Source organism: Eptesicus fuscus, chromosome 16 (assembly GCF_027574615.1).
Source record: "Eptesicus fuscus isolate TK198812 chromosome 16, DD_ASM_mEF_20220401, whole genome shotgun sequence".
Lineage (NCBI taxonomy): Eukaryota > Metazoa > Chordata > Mammalia > Chiroptera > Vespertilionidae > Eptesicus > Eptesicus fuscus.
In genome coordinates, this window is record NC_072488.1 from 24,074,182 (window position 1) to 24,092,611 (window position 18,430).

The following is an 18,430-nucleotide window of genomic DNA, read 5'->3' on the forward strand; positions in this document are numbered from 1 at the left end:
GAGTGTCCATTTCTAACCTTATCTAGTGGTTAAAAAGCAAAACCTCACTTATTAGAAACACATACACACAAAAAGAAGACATTAAAAATCACTTTTCTTCTTCTTTCAACCTACTTCCCAGACTTAGAAACCAGTCAACTGTCAGCAGATATTTTATGAACACCCATTTCAGTTCCAATTTGGCCTTTTAAATAGTCCCCTAAGTCAGTGGTCAGCAAACTCATTCGTCAGCAGAGCGGCAAATCGCAGCTCGTGAGCCACAGTTTGCCGACCACTGCCCTAAGTACTTGGTAAAACAAAGATTTATAAGATATTTTTTTCAGAAACAGATTAGCATACATGATATGTGTGTGTATATACTCTATCTTTGCTTCAAGCTTTTACTTCATTTAAAAATGTAAATTTTCCATTAGAATTATACAACAGCACAAAAAAAAAAACTTGTATCTGAAATTAGTCTATTCCACCATTTTCAATTCCAGGGGCAAACTTTTAAAGCAAATAATACTTCCAAGTTGGAAGACGTAGACTATAATATAATCTTATCTAATAAAGAGGGAGTATGCTAATTGACCATCACACCCTCACAAAGATGGCGGCGCCCACAGCCAATAAGGAGGGAATATGCTAATTGCTGCCACGCCCTCAAAGATGGCGGCACCCACAGCCACAAGATGGCAGTGCCCAGTCCCTTCAGCCCCGCCAGGGTGGCAGGCACGCAGCAAGTCCGGGCCCACGCCCAGGAGGGTCCGGCCGCTCCACTCACCTGCCTCTGGAGTACCCGTCTCCTCAGCCCCCCAGGGCTGGCCAGACATCAGATGGCGGCTGCCTAGCTGACGCCTGAGATGTAGGCACACCTTGGATGGCAGCTGCCCAGCTGCCCGGGGCCAGCCCGAGGTGCAGGCAAGCCTCAGTTGGCAGTTGCCTAGCTACCCAGGGCTGGCCCGAGGTACAGGCAAGCCTCTGATGGCGGCTACCCAGGCACCCAGGGCCGGCCAAGGCTCAGGTAACCAGGGCCGACCGAGGCTTGCACTGCTAGCAGTGGCAGCAGCAGAGGTGTGATGGGTCATCGCTTTCCCATGGTTGCCGGGTCACCGCCCGCCCCTGAGGGCTCTGGGACTGTGAGAGGGGGCAGGCTGGGCTGAGGGACCCCCCATCCAGTGCATGAATTTTCATGCACCGGGCCTCTAGTTAACAAATAAGGAAACAAAATTTACACATTTTACCTAAATCTATTGTCCTTACGGAAAGCTGTGTTTTTTGTCACAAAGATTAGACATTACTGCATTAGCCCCCCCACCATAATATCTATAGAAAAAAGTCTTTCAACTATATACAAGTATTTTAGGTAATGCTCCTATGAGAACACCTGCCAAGAAGCTTGAATTATCATGTTAAATGGCTCCCAGGGTTTACAAAGCGCTGCAGACGATCAAAAGCACTCCCGGTTCCAAGTATCACACTCAGAGCAGGAGACTTCACTTCAGGCGCATGTCTAAGTCGTTTCCCTAAATTGTTTTTTGTCAAGTTAAATGTCAAAAATTATTCTATCAAATGCTGTCCCTAAGGAATCTACCTCAACCCAAAGAGCAGCAACCAATTAGGAAAGTTGGGCCTTGTAACAGGGACCTTTTTTCTTTTTCTATGGATATCTGAAATTAGCAGAGTCCAGAGAGAAAAGTTTCATCTCAGCAGTTAAAGTGCTACTGATAGCTATAATCACATGCAGGCTGCAATTCCTTTAGAAAGGCTTTTCAAATGAACAAATACAAAGAAAAAAGAGAAACACAAGCGTTTTCATAGTGAATGACTACCTAGGATTACAGAGTCATAAAAAGCCAAGGTTAGAGATCCAGATATTCATTGTGAACTAACAAACCACAGGCAAAGAAATCCCTGCTCACTCCTTTGACAAGGTCAGTGCACCCATCCCCTGGCACAATAACCGATTGAATATCAGGTGTAGAAGGTGCTTCAGGAAAATCAAATCCACCACAAATCATTTAATGCCTCTCTACGGCCTCGGATGAGCAAGTAAAATCCTGAGAAGAACATTTCCTGTTCACTTTGCTGTTTTCCAAAAGCTGCATATCACTCTGAGACTGCCTTGTAGCAGATGTGTTCATCCATTAGCAGCGTTAAGTGCAGAGATGTAACAGATGCTCTTTGGCAGCCAATCATACTAGATCTTTTTCACCTGAAAGTCCAGATGGATTCATAAAGTACAACATCTGTAATTTACCCACAGAATTGGGCATCATGTTCATCTGCTAGAAAAAACTATTGATTGTCCAAGAACTAACCCCAAAAGCTCTAAAACTTGATTTCAAAGGACAGGAATATACTGGTAGGTAACAGGACAAACAAACTCACAAAATAAGACTGTTTACATGAGACATGGACTTAAGTTACTCAGGCTTACAGTCTGGCAAGAATCATTCATTATATGACCTATGGCTACTAACCTTATGACCTGTGGCTACTAAAGTCATCCAAAGGTTCATTTTTAACTGTGGCAAGGGGCAGGGTTAAAAACAAAAATGCAATGGTATATATTCCCATGTATGTATTCCTTGTGTACTTTCCACAAAAAGCCTCTTTGATTTGGATTATCCAACATTTCCCAGTGCTGCTGCTTTTTAAAATCTCCAGTCCCAGACACTAAATTTCTTGGCTTTGTGGCTCAAGCGATGACAAACAGATGATTTCCTATTCACTCCACTGACCTCATCATCAGTAAGACGGCTGGAATCCAGTTATGTTAAGACTTACTTCCAACAGCCACCTTCAATTACAAATGTTTGACATGATCACAGACTTCCAACGCTAATCCCTTTTTAAGTTGAAATACCCATACAAGGGCCCTTTGAGACACTCAGCATGGCTGTTTTCTTTGCGTCGCCTTATCCTGCAAAGGGGCTAAAATACTACATTAGAATCCCTTCTCTCCTCCCCCATCACTATCATCCATCTCTTATGCAAAGCAGCACAGAGACCCACAGTTAAAACATTGTTTTTCTAAGTATGTTTCTAAACATGAAGACTGTTTAAAGGAAGGAAAAGAAAATTTCCACGTAATTGACTCTCATTTCCCCAAGTTTTCTACCTGTAGAATATACTATACTCCCTTAGTTTAATACACATTTGCATGACTTGAGTATATTTAATTTCCAGAGCCCTACTGCTAACCACAATTCTGGACTGAGAAACTTTCAGTCTGGTCTACTCAGGGAAAATATCCATCATTTAACCCAATGTAAAGAAAACCCGAATCTACATAGGACAATCCTATCAACATACCAAATTATGCTTACCCATTGAACTTACATTTTAAAATTTCAAAGAATAACACAATTTCCTGGCACACCAAATTCAGGCATTTTTACCAAAAGCATATATTGAAGTCTCTACTATTTCCAAGACACAACTAGCTAACTTATGCTTTGAACAAAAAGGTTATGATTCTGCTTTACCTGTAGATGAATTCATAAAAATCTGCTCTTAACCAGACTTTTCACAAGTCAAATTCCACTGTAAATGCATCCGAATGCAACAAGAGAGTTTAGTAGCTAAAGGAACTATCACATAAAATTTCATAGTGTAAAGAATTCATGGGTAAAGCCACATCATGACCCCCTTCCATTAGGAGCTTTTAACTTGGACTTTTCTGTTCAGAATTTGCGTAAGTGAACAATTCTTTTCATTAAGCCTGTACCATACCTATGTTAATTGTGGAAACGTGGACCTCCATCTCTACTCTGAGAGAAAAGACAGGTCTATAACCCTGAAACTACATCTAGTTTATGTTCCCATGGAAATGGAAAGAAGTAAAAATCTCATGGTGAGAAGCACCAAGCAAGAACACAATAACCACTTACAAATTACCCTTGGCTCAGCTAACAGGAAGCATCATCAGAAAGTGAAGGGAATCAGGATATGTCACCCCAAAATATGCCACTTTGAGAGAAATAATTATTTCAAGCTGAAAGAATCTGAGAAACAGCAGGTACAGAAAGGGCTCTCTGACCCTCCCCTTCTGCCCCAAAGCAGGTCTTAGGTCACTCATGAGAGGTGTCCTCCCAGAACTTGGAGGAGAGGGGCATCCTTATCTCCGAGGACAGGTGTGTGGCCAAGAGGAATCCAAACGGACAGGCCTTTTCTAAGATTCCTCCAGTTTATTACTCGTAGCTCAGATACTTTTTGTCTCCCATCACGTTTTTTCACAACTTTTCACTCTTCAAATCTAGTACAAATATGCTCAGGCTTAATCATTTCTTTGAGTCTTCATTTCAGAATGAAGGCTCTCATGTCATGGAAAACTTATGTCAAATAAATTTGTTGTTTTTCTGGTAATTTTCAAGCCCAGCAAGGGACCTTAGAGTCAAGGGTAAAGTTTTTCCTCCCCTACAAAAGCAAAAAATCAAGCTCTACCTTCAAACTCTTTCCTTCCTGTCATGTCACTATTTTTCTATTACATTTAACCCATTGCTCCAACAAGGTTGGCACACAGATCTCTTCCTTCCTCTACATGCTTCATCATATAAAACTGTTAGGCCCTAGCCAGCATGGCTCAGTTGGTTGGAGTGTTGTCCATACACCAAAAGGTGGCAGGTTCAATTCCTGGTCAGGGCATACACTCAGGTTGCAGGTATCTCTCTCTCTCTCTCTCTCTCTCTCTTTCTCTTCCTTTTTCTAAAATCAGTTGTTGTTTTTTTACAAAAGAAGCTAGTCCAAAAGTAATCCCTCAGTGATTATTTCCTGTCATCTGCTGAGATTTCAGGCTCAAAAACTATCTGGGTACTGATGAGAACATATTAGTACTACATAGTCTAAAAAACTTTAGTAACATAAAAAGGGCTAGTTTACCCCCTGAAAGTTTTTCTCCTGGAGAACACTCCCTTAAAAAAAACACTGAGCAGTTAATAAAAGAGTTAATTAGTTTCAATTTGGCACTGAGACAAATTTAGTTCATGCTGAAGTCTAAAACATTTAAAAGTTGAAGAAGATGGAAAATGTTCAAAAGAGGTGTTGCATTCCACTACCTTAATAATAAACTCTGAAAGAGTTTTAGGACCCACCAAGACCAAAATCTGGCTGGCTTGATCACAGAGCCTCAGGTCCTTTCTGGGATATGAGGAGTTAGTCTAGATCTTTGAGGGTATTCTGCCTCTAATACTATATCATGTATAATTTAGAGAAAGTTCTTAATGCTAAGAAGCTGATGAACATGGATTAATCTAAATATAAACTCAGCCTTGTTCAGAAGATTTTTGCCATTTGTCTCCACCATCTCAAATGAATGATCAAAGGTAAAAGGTAAATTCAAGAGTGTTTAAAATAGGCATTTATTCCCTTAAGTCAAACTTTCTGAAAATACCTGCCATATTTAAAAACTAGAGAAATGAAAAAGCATGTGTACTGGAAACAGCTTGAGGTTTAAAATCAGATAACCTGGATTTGAGTCCCCATTCTGCTAAGTCTTTCATGCATATCCGCCTACAGTTCAGTTTCCTCACCTGTAAATGCAAATAATACTTCCAACTAGGGGTTTACTGTGAGAAACAAGTAAAAGGTGTTAAGCTTCTTGAGAAGCAGTAGTAAACCTATAGGCTGTTATTACAAAGAAAGTCTGAATTACACAACTTACTAAAATCTATTTTTATCAACCTATAAGCAAAGGACATCATAATTTAAATTAGAAATATTCACACTATAACCCAAACTGATTTGTAATAAAGTAAAAATACTTCCCATGTAACTCCTAAAGTCAGTATTTGGAGGCAAATATTTGACTGGGGTAGCCTTTTTTTCTTTTAAACAAAAGAACAAACTATTTGAAATTCTTACTAAGTGTCCTTCCAGTTTATGAAATCACATTCTACAAAGCAGTGACCTACTGACACTGCATATCAGTAGGATAATTTGGTGTGGTAAGGCAGCATAGTGGATAACCAGAAGTATTAAGTACTTCACAGCAATGGGTATAAATTATCACAAAAAAATCAACTGTGGGAAATAAAATTTATCTGGCAACTCACCTATGAAAGAAAAACATTACTTTGCTAGGACACATCATTCCCTAAAGTGCAAAAACAACATTCAGAAACACTTCCCAACACAAATGATTTAACTATGACTTCGTTTATCTAGCTTTCAGGCTAAAATCAGGCAAAATAATAATTTTCTTACATGCTTAAACAATTCATCACTGAAGTGAAAAAAATACACGTCACACTTCTGGACCCTTTTCAGCAAGAATAAAATGGGAGGAGGGTGTATGAACTGTCTGAGACCCCTGGCTCCATCATTATGGAAATCAATAAATAGTCTGAGTCTAGGTTTCCAAAAGAAATATCTATTTCATCACAGTCTCTCTGGAATAAATGCTTTTCAAAGTGTTACAATTCTCATTTAAACTACTTTTAAAATTATTAACAACCTCCTTATACCATCAAATTTTATAGCTCTAACAATTTTCAACCAAAAACTCTAACCAAGTCTGTCTTAGATTCTGAACTGCTATGACAGATCATATTCTTTATCAAATGTCTTTATTCAGTCCTTTTATCACTTGATGTCACTCTTTAATTTTAAAAGGAATTTATGCATCTCGTGAGAAAACATACCACTGAGCAATATGACTAAGACACTTGGGGTCTAATAGTGCGTTAAGCTCAAGAATAGCAAATTCAGTGAGAATCTGGGCACAAGAGAGAGTGCATGAAATTAGATCCTACTGGACAAAAAGTGTGAAACTTCAGAATGAAAGGAGACTTATATTATTATACGGTCACACACTGTCGTGCTACATATGTAATAATTTCTTTACTCTTCACAATCTTGTCATTATCTCATACTAGAAGCACGGTGCCCGAAAACTGTGCACTTGGGGGGGGGGGGGGTGTCCTTCAGCCCAGCCTGCGCCCTATCGCAGTCCGGGAGCCCATGAGGGATGTTCAACAGCCCTCAGGGGATGCCCGACTGTCGGCTTAGTGCTGACATGGAGGCAGAAGAGGCGCTTGCCAGCCGTGAGCCTGGCTTCTGGTTGAGTGGGAGAGTGCACTGACCACCAGGGGGCAGCTCCTGTGTTGAGCATCTACCCCCAGTGGTCAGTGCAACTCATAGCGACCGGTCATTCCGCTCGCCATTCAGTCAATTTGCATATTAGCCTTTTATTTTATACGATAACAAGTACGAGGTCAGGTAATTTGCTCAAGTTTATACAATTAGTAAGTGACAGAGTTATAATATGAACACAGATAGTCTGACCCAAGAGCCCATATTTTTAACCATTATTTTGAGCTATGTACTATATTCAGCATAGAACAGATATCTCATTAATCTTCATATTCCTGAAAGGTAGATATTATTATTCTCATTTTACTAATTAAAAAAACGGAAGCTCCGTGAGATTAAGAAACAGAGCTGAATCAATCCCAGGACTGGACAGCTCTAAAGTCTGTGCTCCTAGATAAGAACTACACATACCCCCTACGAGGGAGGCAGTGAGTCCGTCACCACCACACCCCTCACCAATCAGGCTGACACCTATTTCTCCACATCTGGCTCTTTTATGCAGCCTGACTCTTTAAAGAACCTCCTGGATATTAAGTAATTATTCACAGCCCCTCCCAACTGACTTGATCACTGCTAATATGAGATTACTTTGAACAGAATGAATGGCAAAACAGCATTGTAATTTCCAAACTAGGCTGACAACCCAGTCGTTTGTGAGTGCAGTGGGAGAGGGAAGAAAGAACTGGCTGAGGCCTCAAAGCCCCAGGTCATGCCTCTCATTACCTTAATCCATAGCACCTTGTTTAGAAACCACAGCCAAGGATAGGTAGGCAATAATCTTCCACTTTACATTTTATAACATGTCTGGAGCTTTCTTCAGAATCAACCAGGGAAACATCTTCTTTATGTTTTCTACAGACTATAGAGCAATCATTTAGAAAAGGACAGATCACAGGATAATGACCTAAATTTTCTCTATATAAAGGACACAGCTATATTCAAACAATTGAATCTCTTTAAACACAAATGTCTGATCTGATTGTTTTGTTTACATTAATGAGCCAATTTACAAACTACCAAAGCATGTATTTTTTTTTTTTTAGTTTTTACAACTAAAATGTTTATCTAAATCTCATGTTGCCCAGAGAAATGGAAGAGGTGAGCTTTCTCTGTGGCTTTCTCAATGTGTGCTCCTGAAAATGGAAAAGGCTAAAAATATGAGGTAAGAACTAGATAGATTTAAAGGAGGGCACTGAAAAAGAAACAGAAGTTTACTTTCCTCAAACAAAGATGAAAGATAAAGGGAACAACTTTATAGTCCTTACCATGCTCCCATACTCAAGGGTCCTCACCTCTCCAACATGGGTATTCTTTTGCCCTCATCATCACCTCACCTTACACCCCACCCCTTTCAAACCAAACCTTGGCCTTCACTGGCCCAGGGAAAAGCTTTACAAAGCAAAAAGCGATGCAAAATGCTCCTGTGGCCTGTTGTACTTCCAAGGCCCAGGGGATCACTTAAAGAATTTACAAGGCAATTTGATTAAGAATGATACTTTTATATCTTTAAAAATATTCAAAATATGTGTACTACATTCTTTATGTGATAATTCCAACAATTGCATGTTTGCTGGTTCAAAAGCAAATTTTGTGATTTCTGCTAACTCGGGCACATATAGTATTTGTTTATTCATTTTCCCTGGAAACTCTAGAAAAATTTTCATACCTATATTTAAAGTGTTTTTTCTTCCAAGAGGCTAGAATTTGCCTCTGCTATACACAGCAGTGGAGCACTCTTCTAGTCCTTTCACACGTTAACTCACTTAATCCTTGCAACAAACTCATAAAGTTGCCCTTCATGTTTAAAAAAGATATATCTAAAACGGGAGACACAGAAAGGACAAGAGTAAAAGAATGGAAAATTACATCCCAGGAAATTACTAGTCAAAAGAAAGTACTGATCAACTTCTAAGCTGGTGAGTCATTTGCAAGCTTAAATTGGTTATCACTAAGTAACTGATAAGTACCACTTAGGATCCTTGGTTATGTTGACCCTTACCAATCAAGCTTTAGACTAACTTATAGTTAATATGTTTGAATGATTAAATAAACAATATCAAACCAATTCATGTGTTTTAACTATGGTCCTAATTAGATAGGATACACAAAACTTCAGACCTTTAAACAAAATCAAAGCATGAGTCACTCTGTCAACCGAAGGACTCCACAGTGCTCTGCCTTAGGAAAGCGGAAATGCTTTTTTTCCTGATGCAGTATCACACTTCAATGTCTCCCAATTCCCATGACTATGATGGGTCATATATTATTAACAGAACCTTTCTTATATGCAAAAGAGGATGCTGTTAAATATGCAGGGAAGAGGGGGGAAAGGAATTAAAGAAAAAGAGAACATGAATGGAAGAGTATACATCTTCCAGCTCTCATCCTACTACCTATTTCCTAATACTCAACTACTCTCTCAACCCCAGGTCAATCTTCCTAATGCCTGGGGTGAGCCATACATGTGGCAATGGCAACAAGAAGTACTGCATTTCCTATATCAACAAATGGGAGCGATGAAGCTCTCCTACCCCCTTCCTCAATGAAGAACTCAAATGCCAAATGAACTACATACACTGCTCACTGCCCATACACTAGGTATCTCGCTTCAGGAATCTCTGCAGCACATTCCCTGTTGACGGATTGCTTGTCATTAATATCTACTTTCCTTGAAAATAAAAGGCCATTACCAAACTCCTCTGTGTCAGTTGTAGGGCTGACTTCTTATACTTTACAGGCCAAAAACTTGAGTTCAATAAATCACCAAGACCAGGTCTAGGCTGAAATTTATTTTCCCACCTTATATGAATAAAAATTAGTTAAGCAGTAAGTGTAAACAAAATTACAGAATATCAAGAGGATATGCTATTTTTAAAACATTTTAATTCTACAAATGCATTTTAACAAATACTAATTACAAAAAGTTTTTATTACAACAGACTTTGAAAAGCTTCTACAAGGTAAAGTTATGTTAGTAAGTTGAAAATAAAGTATAAATTTGAAAGCCAGTTGATTTTATTTTCTAAAACATTCTCTGATTTATACTTTTCACTATTCAGACTGAGATAGTTCTATGGTAAAGACATTAGGAATAGATCCACAATTGTGATTATCTAAAATGCAAAATATTTTTAATTTTAACCATTTCTCTTAGGTAGGGAGAAACAGCCAACAAATATTTATGAGTCAAAGAAGGAATCAGAGTTTCAAAACTGAGTTACAAGAAGTTCTACCCTTATATATTAAGCCTAGAACATAACTGCCTCTAAAATACGTGTTTCCTGGAAAATAAATACTCCACAATGTATATGGCAAGCTTTCCCTGAGTCTCGTTTCCTTTGTTCTTAAGACTCAGTTTCCCCTATTACTGTGTTTAAAGGTTTTTCTTAGATGGTTCAGTAAAGAATAAACAGGCTGTGAAGTTAAAGTAGTTAAACAATCTCTGAATAAGATACTGACACTGACTTTTATTCTTTCTTTCACAGAGGTTTGAATTTTCTTTTCCAACCCTCTTCAATTGTCTTATAACCAAGACGAGTGCCTCCTCACTCTAATCATAAGCACTGCACTGGACTAAAAACTACCTGACCCAAATGAAAACACAAACAGACCATCCTGGGAAGAGCACAGTTGAAAAAGAATAAATTCTAAAATTCTCATTTATTCTCCCTGACTAACTATTATCACCCAACCACCACCACCACCACAACCATGCCCTCCTCCCCCAACCCCTGCCTTGAAACAACTGCTTTAAATTTCTTTTAGTGCAGCAAGCAATAGCTTGTAAAAGGATGCAAACCAGCTGAAATATTTGACAGAGAGTGTTAAATACCAGGGAATTCCTATCAACCATTTTACTTTAAAAGGTACTTTGATGTTGGCTATCTTTCATGTACCTCTTTCATGGCACATTAATAAAGAAAACGAAGCTGAAGTAAATCAAGTCCCAAGGTCACATCTAGAATTACAGCACTGTAGGTACCTGATGAAATACGGATTAATGCTGCATGAGTAGTGAATAAATAAAAGCACCTCTACTCACCAATCAGGCAAGTTTTACAAGTGCTTCTGAACTTTCTTCTGCAACTAGACCTGAGACATCTTTAATCCCCCATGCCCCTAAAACCTAATTATCATAATGCGAACCCAAATGTTAGGGTCCCTTCAAAATGCAAGTGCTGTGAAGCGGAAAAGTAATGGGAATTAAGCTGGGTGTAACCTTAGAAATGTACGGATGTGGGGAACTTGAAAGTGCTATTTCAATAAGTTAGGAGAGCATAATACAAAGATTTAGCCACATAAAATATACTGAAATCAAAAGATTTACTCCTCAAAAAAACCCACACATCTAAAACACAAATAAGGTAGATTGAAGAACTCCTTTTTGCAAATATCAAGTTCTGGCCAGAGAATCTTCAAGTCCTATATAACCAAATAAAAAGGATCTCAACAACAAAGGATTCTAGCAATTTTGCATTTTTCCAATGCAAATGAAATAAGAGACAGAACCAAAGTGATTCTGTACAACCCAAATAGGTCTAAAACACACAAAAAAACTTAAATGTTCCCCAATCATCAACTGAACACATTTCCTAAGGTGTTAGCCAAAGGTGAGCTATTTAATGCCAAAGAAAAGTGGAAAATATGAGTAAGAATAGGCCAAGGAGTTAACAATCTCAAGGTAAAACTCATTCCATTAGTAGTCTGTTGATAATGCAGTCTTATCCCTTACACATCTAATTTATTCTAGGAACCATGATTTTAAAAAGAGCTGAAATTACAGCCTATAAATACACACATCTTGTATTCACTACACACCTGTGTTCACTACAACACAGAATTCGGCATAAATCAAGACTGCACTGGGTCCAAATCAGAGATGGTTCAAGTCCCAAATGATCTACACTACAACCCTGTAATATGGTTTCTAAATTCACAAGTACACCATTTAGAAAAAGGTCTATGTACAATTATTTCACTACCTATATTAAGCATTATAATCTTAAAAACAATTCTTTTTTATTCAACGGCTGTCTCTATGATGTATGCGTTAAGAAATAACAGAATGGCATATATATGAAATTGGTTAACACCACTCTACTTTCAAGATCACAGGAAGATGTTAGTTTGTAGGAGGGTTTAGGAGGATCTAAATCTGTACAGACACAAGCTAAGACTGTGCATACACAAAGTAAAACAATTGTTCAAAATAAGGTGTGTTTCTTCCTTTTATAAAGGTTATTAAAACACTCATAAAATCCCAAAGTTCATCAATTGTTACCTTAATGCTGAACATATTGTTGTTTAATTTATATTTTAAGTTCTTTTATAGCAAATACACTTGTCTAAATAGAACATCTGTTTTGGTTATAATAAACTGTATCTTTGGCAAGAACTTGTAATAAAACGAACAAAAACAATCAAGAATCTTTATTGGATCTGGCAACAAAAGCAGATTTGTAACCAAAACCTTAAGACGAGAAATGACCATCACTGGGCTCAAGGCCAGTACTAATCTAAGTCAATAAACAAAGATCTGTAAGAGGGGCTACAGTTAAAGAGGGCTGGGGGGTGGGTTAAGGGAACTCCTGTAGATACTTAAGTTGGACCTAGGGATACAGAAACACATGGGTTACATAACTAGCAAAGCGTATTTTATTTTGAGCAAAAACTGTCAAAGTGAATCCGAATCCAAATAATATTTTAAAACCACACACACATACACACACACCATAATTATTCATTTCTTATACCTCCTGTCTAACAAACCTCATTATGGTCTACTTAAACACACGTTTTTAAAAATATTCTGGCTGTTTCAACAAAATGAAAATAAATTATATTTATTATAAAACAATTTTATTTTTAAATTTATTTAATGTCACAAACATCCCAGAAAGGAAGTCTTATAAACACGAGTTTATAATAGTAACAGAAAAGGAGAAGAATATCAATAGGTAAAAGGAAACAATAGCTTGGACCATCACAGCACATTATCTCAAGCCTTCAAAGAAGAGAGACAACTACTAATAGTAAATCACCTTAACTTGTTATTAAGCATAATAATCAAACTGACATCCAAAAAATAACTTAGGCTGTCCCGAGTTTCAAGGTTAATTCATGGTCTTCATCACTACTAGAAACAACAGAAGGAAGAGATAAATGTTTAAATAAATATAAAGAAACTGATTTTACATTCCACATGTACAACTTAAAACTATTGCACTGGTCAGAAAAAAAGTAACAACCACAAATTTTCCTCCATATAATTTTAACTTCACAACATTATAAGCTTTACATAGCTTAATACATCTTAAGTTGTACAGCTAAGCTTAATGATTGTTGGGAAGTAAATTTCTTTAAACCAAAACAAAACAAATCAGGTCCAGGTGATTCAGGACCTGGGAAATCCACTGCACCTTACACTGAGAGAATTTTCTTCAGTCTGTTTCAAGGAAACCTGAGAAAATCAGCCCATCAAAATTACTACTGAAAATTGCCTCTAGCATCACAAAAATCTTTATCCCTGTTACAGTTCATCTTGTTAGAGTAGGTCCAACAACTCAAGTATTTAAAAATATTTTTGACCCTAATTCTAATAAACCTCAATGTCCACAAACTTGAAAGGCATGCCTCCAAACCTAAATTAACGATTAAAACGTTAACTAATACAGTGTCTGTGGCATGCACCTAGAGACCTCACGCTAGTCATCAATCCATTAGATAACTAACATCTTTTTGGTAACAACCTAACTAAATCTCCAATTCTCTAATTTCTCTATAAGGTTATCAAAAGATGTGCTAAAATCTATATGTGTCTACCAGTCTAGTTTTCCTAAGAAAAATGAAATGGGAGAAGACTGAAATGTTTTATTAATTAAAAAATGCATGCTGATTCCCAGTGATGACTGTTCTGTGTTCCTTCCTAACCTAGTGTTTGTAAGTGATCCTTTTATAATTTAAATTAAATAATCTTGTCTGATCAAAACTGCACTCAACAGTCATTTGCATAACCTATCTTATTTCCCCTTTTGAACATCAAAATAACATCTGCCCATGTTCAACAATTTCCGAATTTTACAAACAGTAGTATCAACATTTTATTTCCAAGTCCACCTAGAACTCCAGAAAATGTTTCATCTGGGCCAGAAGATAAAATAAAAAAACAGAAGCTCTCTTACTGTCACCCTATTTTAGTTAACCTTCCAGTTTTCTTTTATTGATACAATTCTATCTTCAGTCCCCAAATCATTCTATCTCACAAATCAAGCGTTGAGCAATTCCACTTTCTCTTAATCACTAATTAAGATGATAACATTATCTACAAGCCCTGGGATCTCTTTTCTACCCTTCTTTCCCTAAAACAACCATTAGAAGCCTTTTATGCTTTACACAGCACTTGGAGGCAGGCCGTTAGGGAGGGTTGCAGACCTTAAGCTTTGGTCTTCCAGTATATTTTTGGCAGATTAGTGACACTTCTCTTACATATATCCTTGGTTACTTATACTTTTTTCAGCTCTGCATATATCCTTTTAAAATCCACTCTTGACTGAGAGTTTGCAGCCAGTACATACAAACTGATTTACTTTTAGCTCCCAATCTTTTTCTGATTACAAAGCCCCTGGAAAATCAATGTGCTCTATTCAAAATATGATGGACTATGTGCATTTAAAATAACACAATTAAATATGCAAGAGCTAAATCAAATACTAGGTACCAGCAGATATTTAAAAATTATGAAAATGCATGGGTGTAAAATAAACATTAATCCAAACTTGGTTTGGCAAAGACTCTTTCACATGTAATATAATTCAAAGCCTTCTTCTAAAGAAAATAAAATAAAAATTTAGCCTTCTTAACAGAATGCTTAAGCAATTTTCTCATATATTTTAATGGGTTTTTACACTTAGCAAACCAGTCACCCAAACCATTTTGGGTTTTTTTCTAATGTGACTATCTTAAATTATATTCCTTTTTTTAAAAAAATTTTGTTACCAAGAGTGCATCTCTGAAATGGCCTACTAGAAGTCTTTTCCCTTGTAACAAAATTACAATAAAGCTTTGGCATGTGTTAATAAAAGTGTTTGGAAAGTTTTCTTTAACATGAGAAAACTTAATTGAGGAAAATCTATCCACTAATGTAACTTTTCCAGAGAATCTGGAAAGGATTTTAGTTTGTAATTTTACTTGTAGAGCACATTAGTCCAGCTCACATATCCTAATATGTTCTGGGAACTGTTGCTGGTTCTACATTTATATATAGGTGCAAGGGAGCTAGAATAGCCAAAATAATTTTGGAAAAAAAAAAGAACAGAATTGAAAGACTTACACTATCTCATTACATGACTTATTAAAGCTATATAAATCAGCACTGGGTGGTAATAAAGATACACAGATTAGTATAAAGACATATAGATCAATTAAACAGAATAAACTCCAGGAATAGATCTGTATGTACATAGTCAGCTAATATTCAACAAAGATGCCAAAGCAATTGAATGGGAAAAAGAAAATCATTCAACAGTGTTAGAATAATCCAGACCCATGTGCAAAAAAAGAACTTTGCACCTTTATGAAAAAATTAGCTTTAAATGGATTATAGGCCTAAATTAAAGAGTTTAAAATATAAAATGTCTAAAGCAAAACATATGGTAAAATCATAATGACCTTAGTTTTTCAAACATTACTTAAATAGGACACAAAATACAAGAAATATATTTAAAAAATTGATAAACTGGACTTCATAAAGTATGTCTACTTTTCAAAAAACCATGTTTAAAAAACGAAAAGGCAAGTTACAGATTGGGAGAAATGTTTACAAAACAGGTATCTGATATAAGACTTGTATTCAGCATAAATACAAAATACTCTTACTCAATAAGAGGAGGAAAAATAATCTAATTTTTTTAAGTAGAAAGAATATCTAGACAAATATTTTACCCAAGAAGATATATGAACAGCAAAAAAGCAAACAAGATGCTCAATATCATTAATTGCTAGGAAATGTATTTAAAACCATAATGAGAGATCACTGAACATCCACTAGGTTAGCTACATTTAAATGACCAACTATACCAAGCACACTGATGAGGATATGAAGAAAACAGAACTCTGGTACACTGCAGGTGGGAAGGTAATTGGATACAACCACCTTAGAAAAAAATTTGGCAGTATCTTAAGTTAAACATTCACCTACCATACAGCACAGCCCACTCTTATTTATTTACTCAAGAGAAATGAAAGCATATGTCCATGCACACACTAGTACGAGAATATTCATGCAGCTTTATTTGTAACAGCTCAAACTGGCAACAATCCAAATGTCCATCAACAGGTAAATGAATAAACTGTGATTTAGCCATATGATATACTACTCAGTAATAAAAAGAACAAACTATCAATATATGCAGCATCATGATGAATCTCAAAATAATGATACTGACTGAGTGAAAGAAGCTAGCAAAAGGATATGTACTGTATGATTCCAATTACATAAAAGTCTAGAAATGTACAGTAATCTATAGTTACAGAAAGTAAATCAGAGATTGCCTGGGGGAGGGAGGAGGCAGTGAAGGAAGGGTGAGTTACAAAGGAACACAAGGAAATGGGGGGATGAGTATGTTCATTATCTTGATTGTGGTCATAGTTTCGTTCAAGTATACATGTGTCAAAATTTATAAAATTGAAAACTTTAAATATGTGCAGTTCATTTATGTACATTATCTCTCGGAAGCAATGAAAAACTTAACAAATAGGACTTCTAGAAGTAAAAAATATAACTGAAATAAAAACGTCAATGAATGGGTCTGACAGATAAAGAAAAAGCTAGTGAACTAGAGAAAAGACCACAAAGTAGGCTAAGGAGGTAAGAAATGAAAAGAGATAGGTTAAAAAGCATGAAGGGAAAAATAAGCACGGAAGACAAGAGTGAAAGGCTGAATGTAGTATATAATTAGAATTTCAGAGGGAGATCAGAGAGAAACATGTGACAGAGGTTAGATTTGAAGAGCAATGGCTGAAATTTTTGAAGATCTAAGAGATATCACCCTATTAACTTAAGAATCCCAATTCAGACTGAATTGTGATAAATTTGAAGAAAAAAAATCCCTGTCTTCTCAGTCATTACAAATACCATATTAAACATCATTTGTAATACTTACCTTGGCTCTTAATTCTGAAGGCCAATGATTCATGGGCATCAAAACTTTGGGAGAGGAAGACTAAGTTATCCAGTCCTACTTACTAGTCCGTAGTTAAACAGAGCCCTCACAATGTAAAGCCAGGAAAATCCCATGAAACCAAGTAAGCCCTAACTTGCTGCTTCTGTGAGAAGTTTCGGAATACTGAAACTCAAATTTCTGCAAGAGGCGGACACTGTACATTGTCCTGCAAAGCTCCTGTGAACAGCAAGAGGCGATCTGGGAGCAAACAACATGCATAGCTTTAAAAAAGAAGGGAGGAAACATCACAGAAGGAACCTGAGAAGTTCCTTTGCCTCTCAAAGAAAACAGACATTCCTAACATCCTTACCAGTAAACAACATCCAGTGGAGCAAAGTAATTTTTCATTATCAGGTCAGCAAAGTAAGCTTCTGTTTCCCGGCAGGCAGTTCCATTTCCAATCACCACTGTGCTGCAGCTTCAAGGGAGAAACAGGAGGAGAAACTGGATGAGCTCAAGGCATGCTTCCAAATCAATCGGAAGAAAATGTACAGAATGCACAAATGCTACTGCACAATGCTCCTGCTCTCTCATACATCCAAGCAACTTCTCCACTGTTTCATAAGGGAGACAGACACATGTAAAATAAAAAACAGCCTACCCGGTATGGCTCAGTGGTTGAGCATCAACCTGTGAACCAGGAGGTCATGGTTCGATTCCCAGTCAGGGCACATGCCCCAGGATGTGGGCTCAATCCCCAGTAGGGGGCATGCAAGAGGCAGCCAATAAATGATTCTCTCTCATCAATGATGTTTCTATCTCTCACTGTCTCTCCCTTCCTCTCTGAAATCAATAAAAATATATATTTTTTAAATTAAATAAATAAAAATAAGATTAAAAAATACTGCCTTGCCCTAACCGGTTTGGCTCAGTGGATAGAGCGTCGGCCTGCGGACTGGAGGGTCCCGGGTTCGATTCCAGTCAAGGGCATGTACCCTGGTTGCAGGTACATCCCCAGTAGGGGGTTTGCGGGAGGCAGCTGGTCGATGTTTCTCTCTCATCGATGTTTCTGGCTCTCTATCCCTCTCCCTTCCTCTCTGTAAAAAATCAATAAAATATATTTTTTAAAAAACAAAACACTGCCTTTTCATTTGGCATAGCAGGCAGTGAAGGACTATTTTGCTGTCACACAC

At 37.2% G+C, this 18,430-nt stretch overlaps 1 protein-coding gene across 1 annotated transcript in view; it reads right to left on the reverse strand.

The window, feature by feature from the left end:
* SRBD1 (S1 RNA binding domain 1) overlaps positions 1 to 18,430 on the reverse strand; it is a 162,369-nt gene that overhangs the window by 101,947 nt on the left and 41,992 nt on the right. The window contains exon 14 of the mRNA XM_008162174.3: positions 17,608 to 17,715. Coding sequence (XP_008160396.2) covers positions 17,608 to 17,715 — 108 coding nt within the window. The remainder of the gene's footprint in view (positions 1 to 17,607; positions 17,716 to 18,430) is intronic.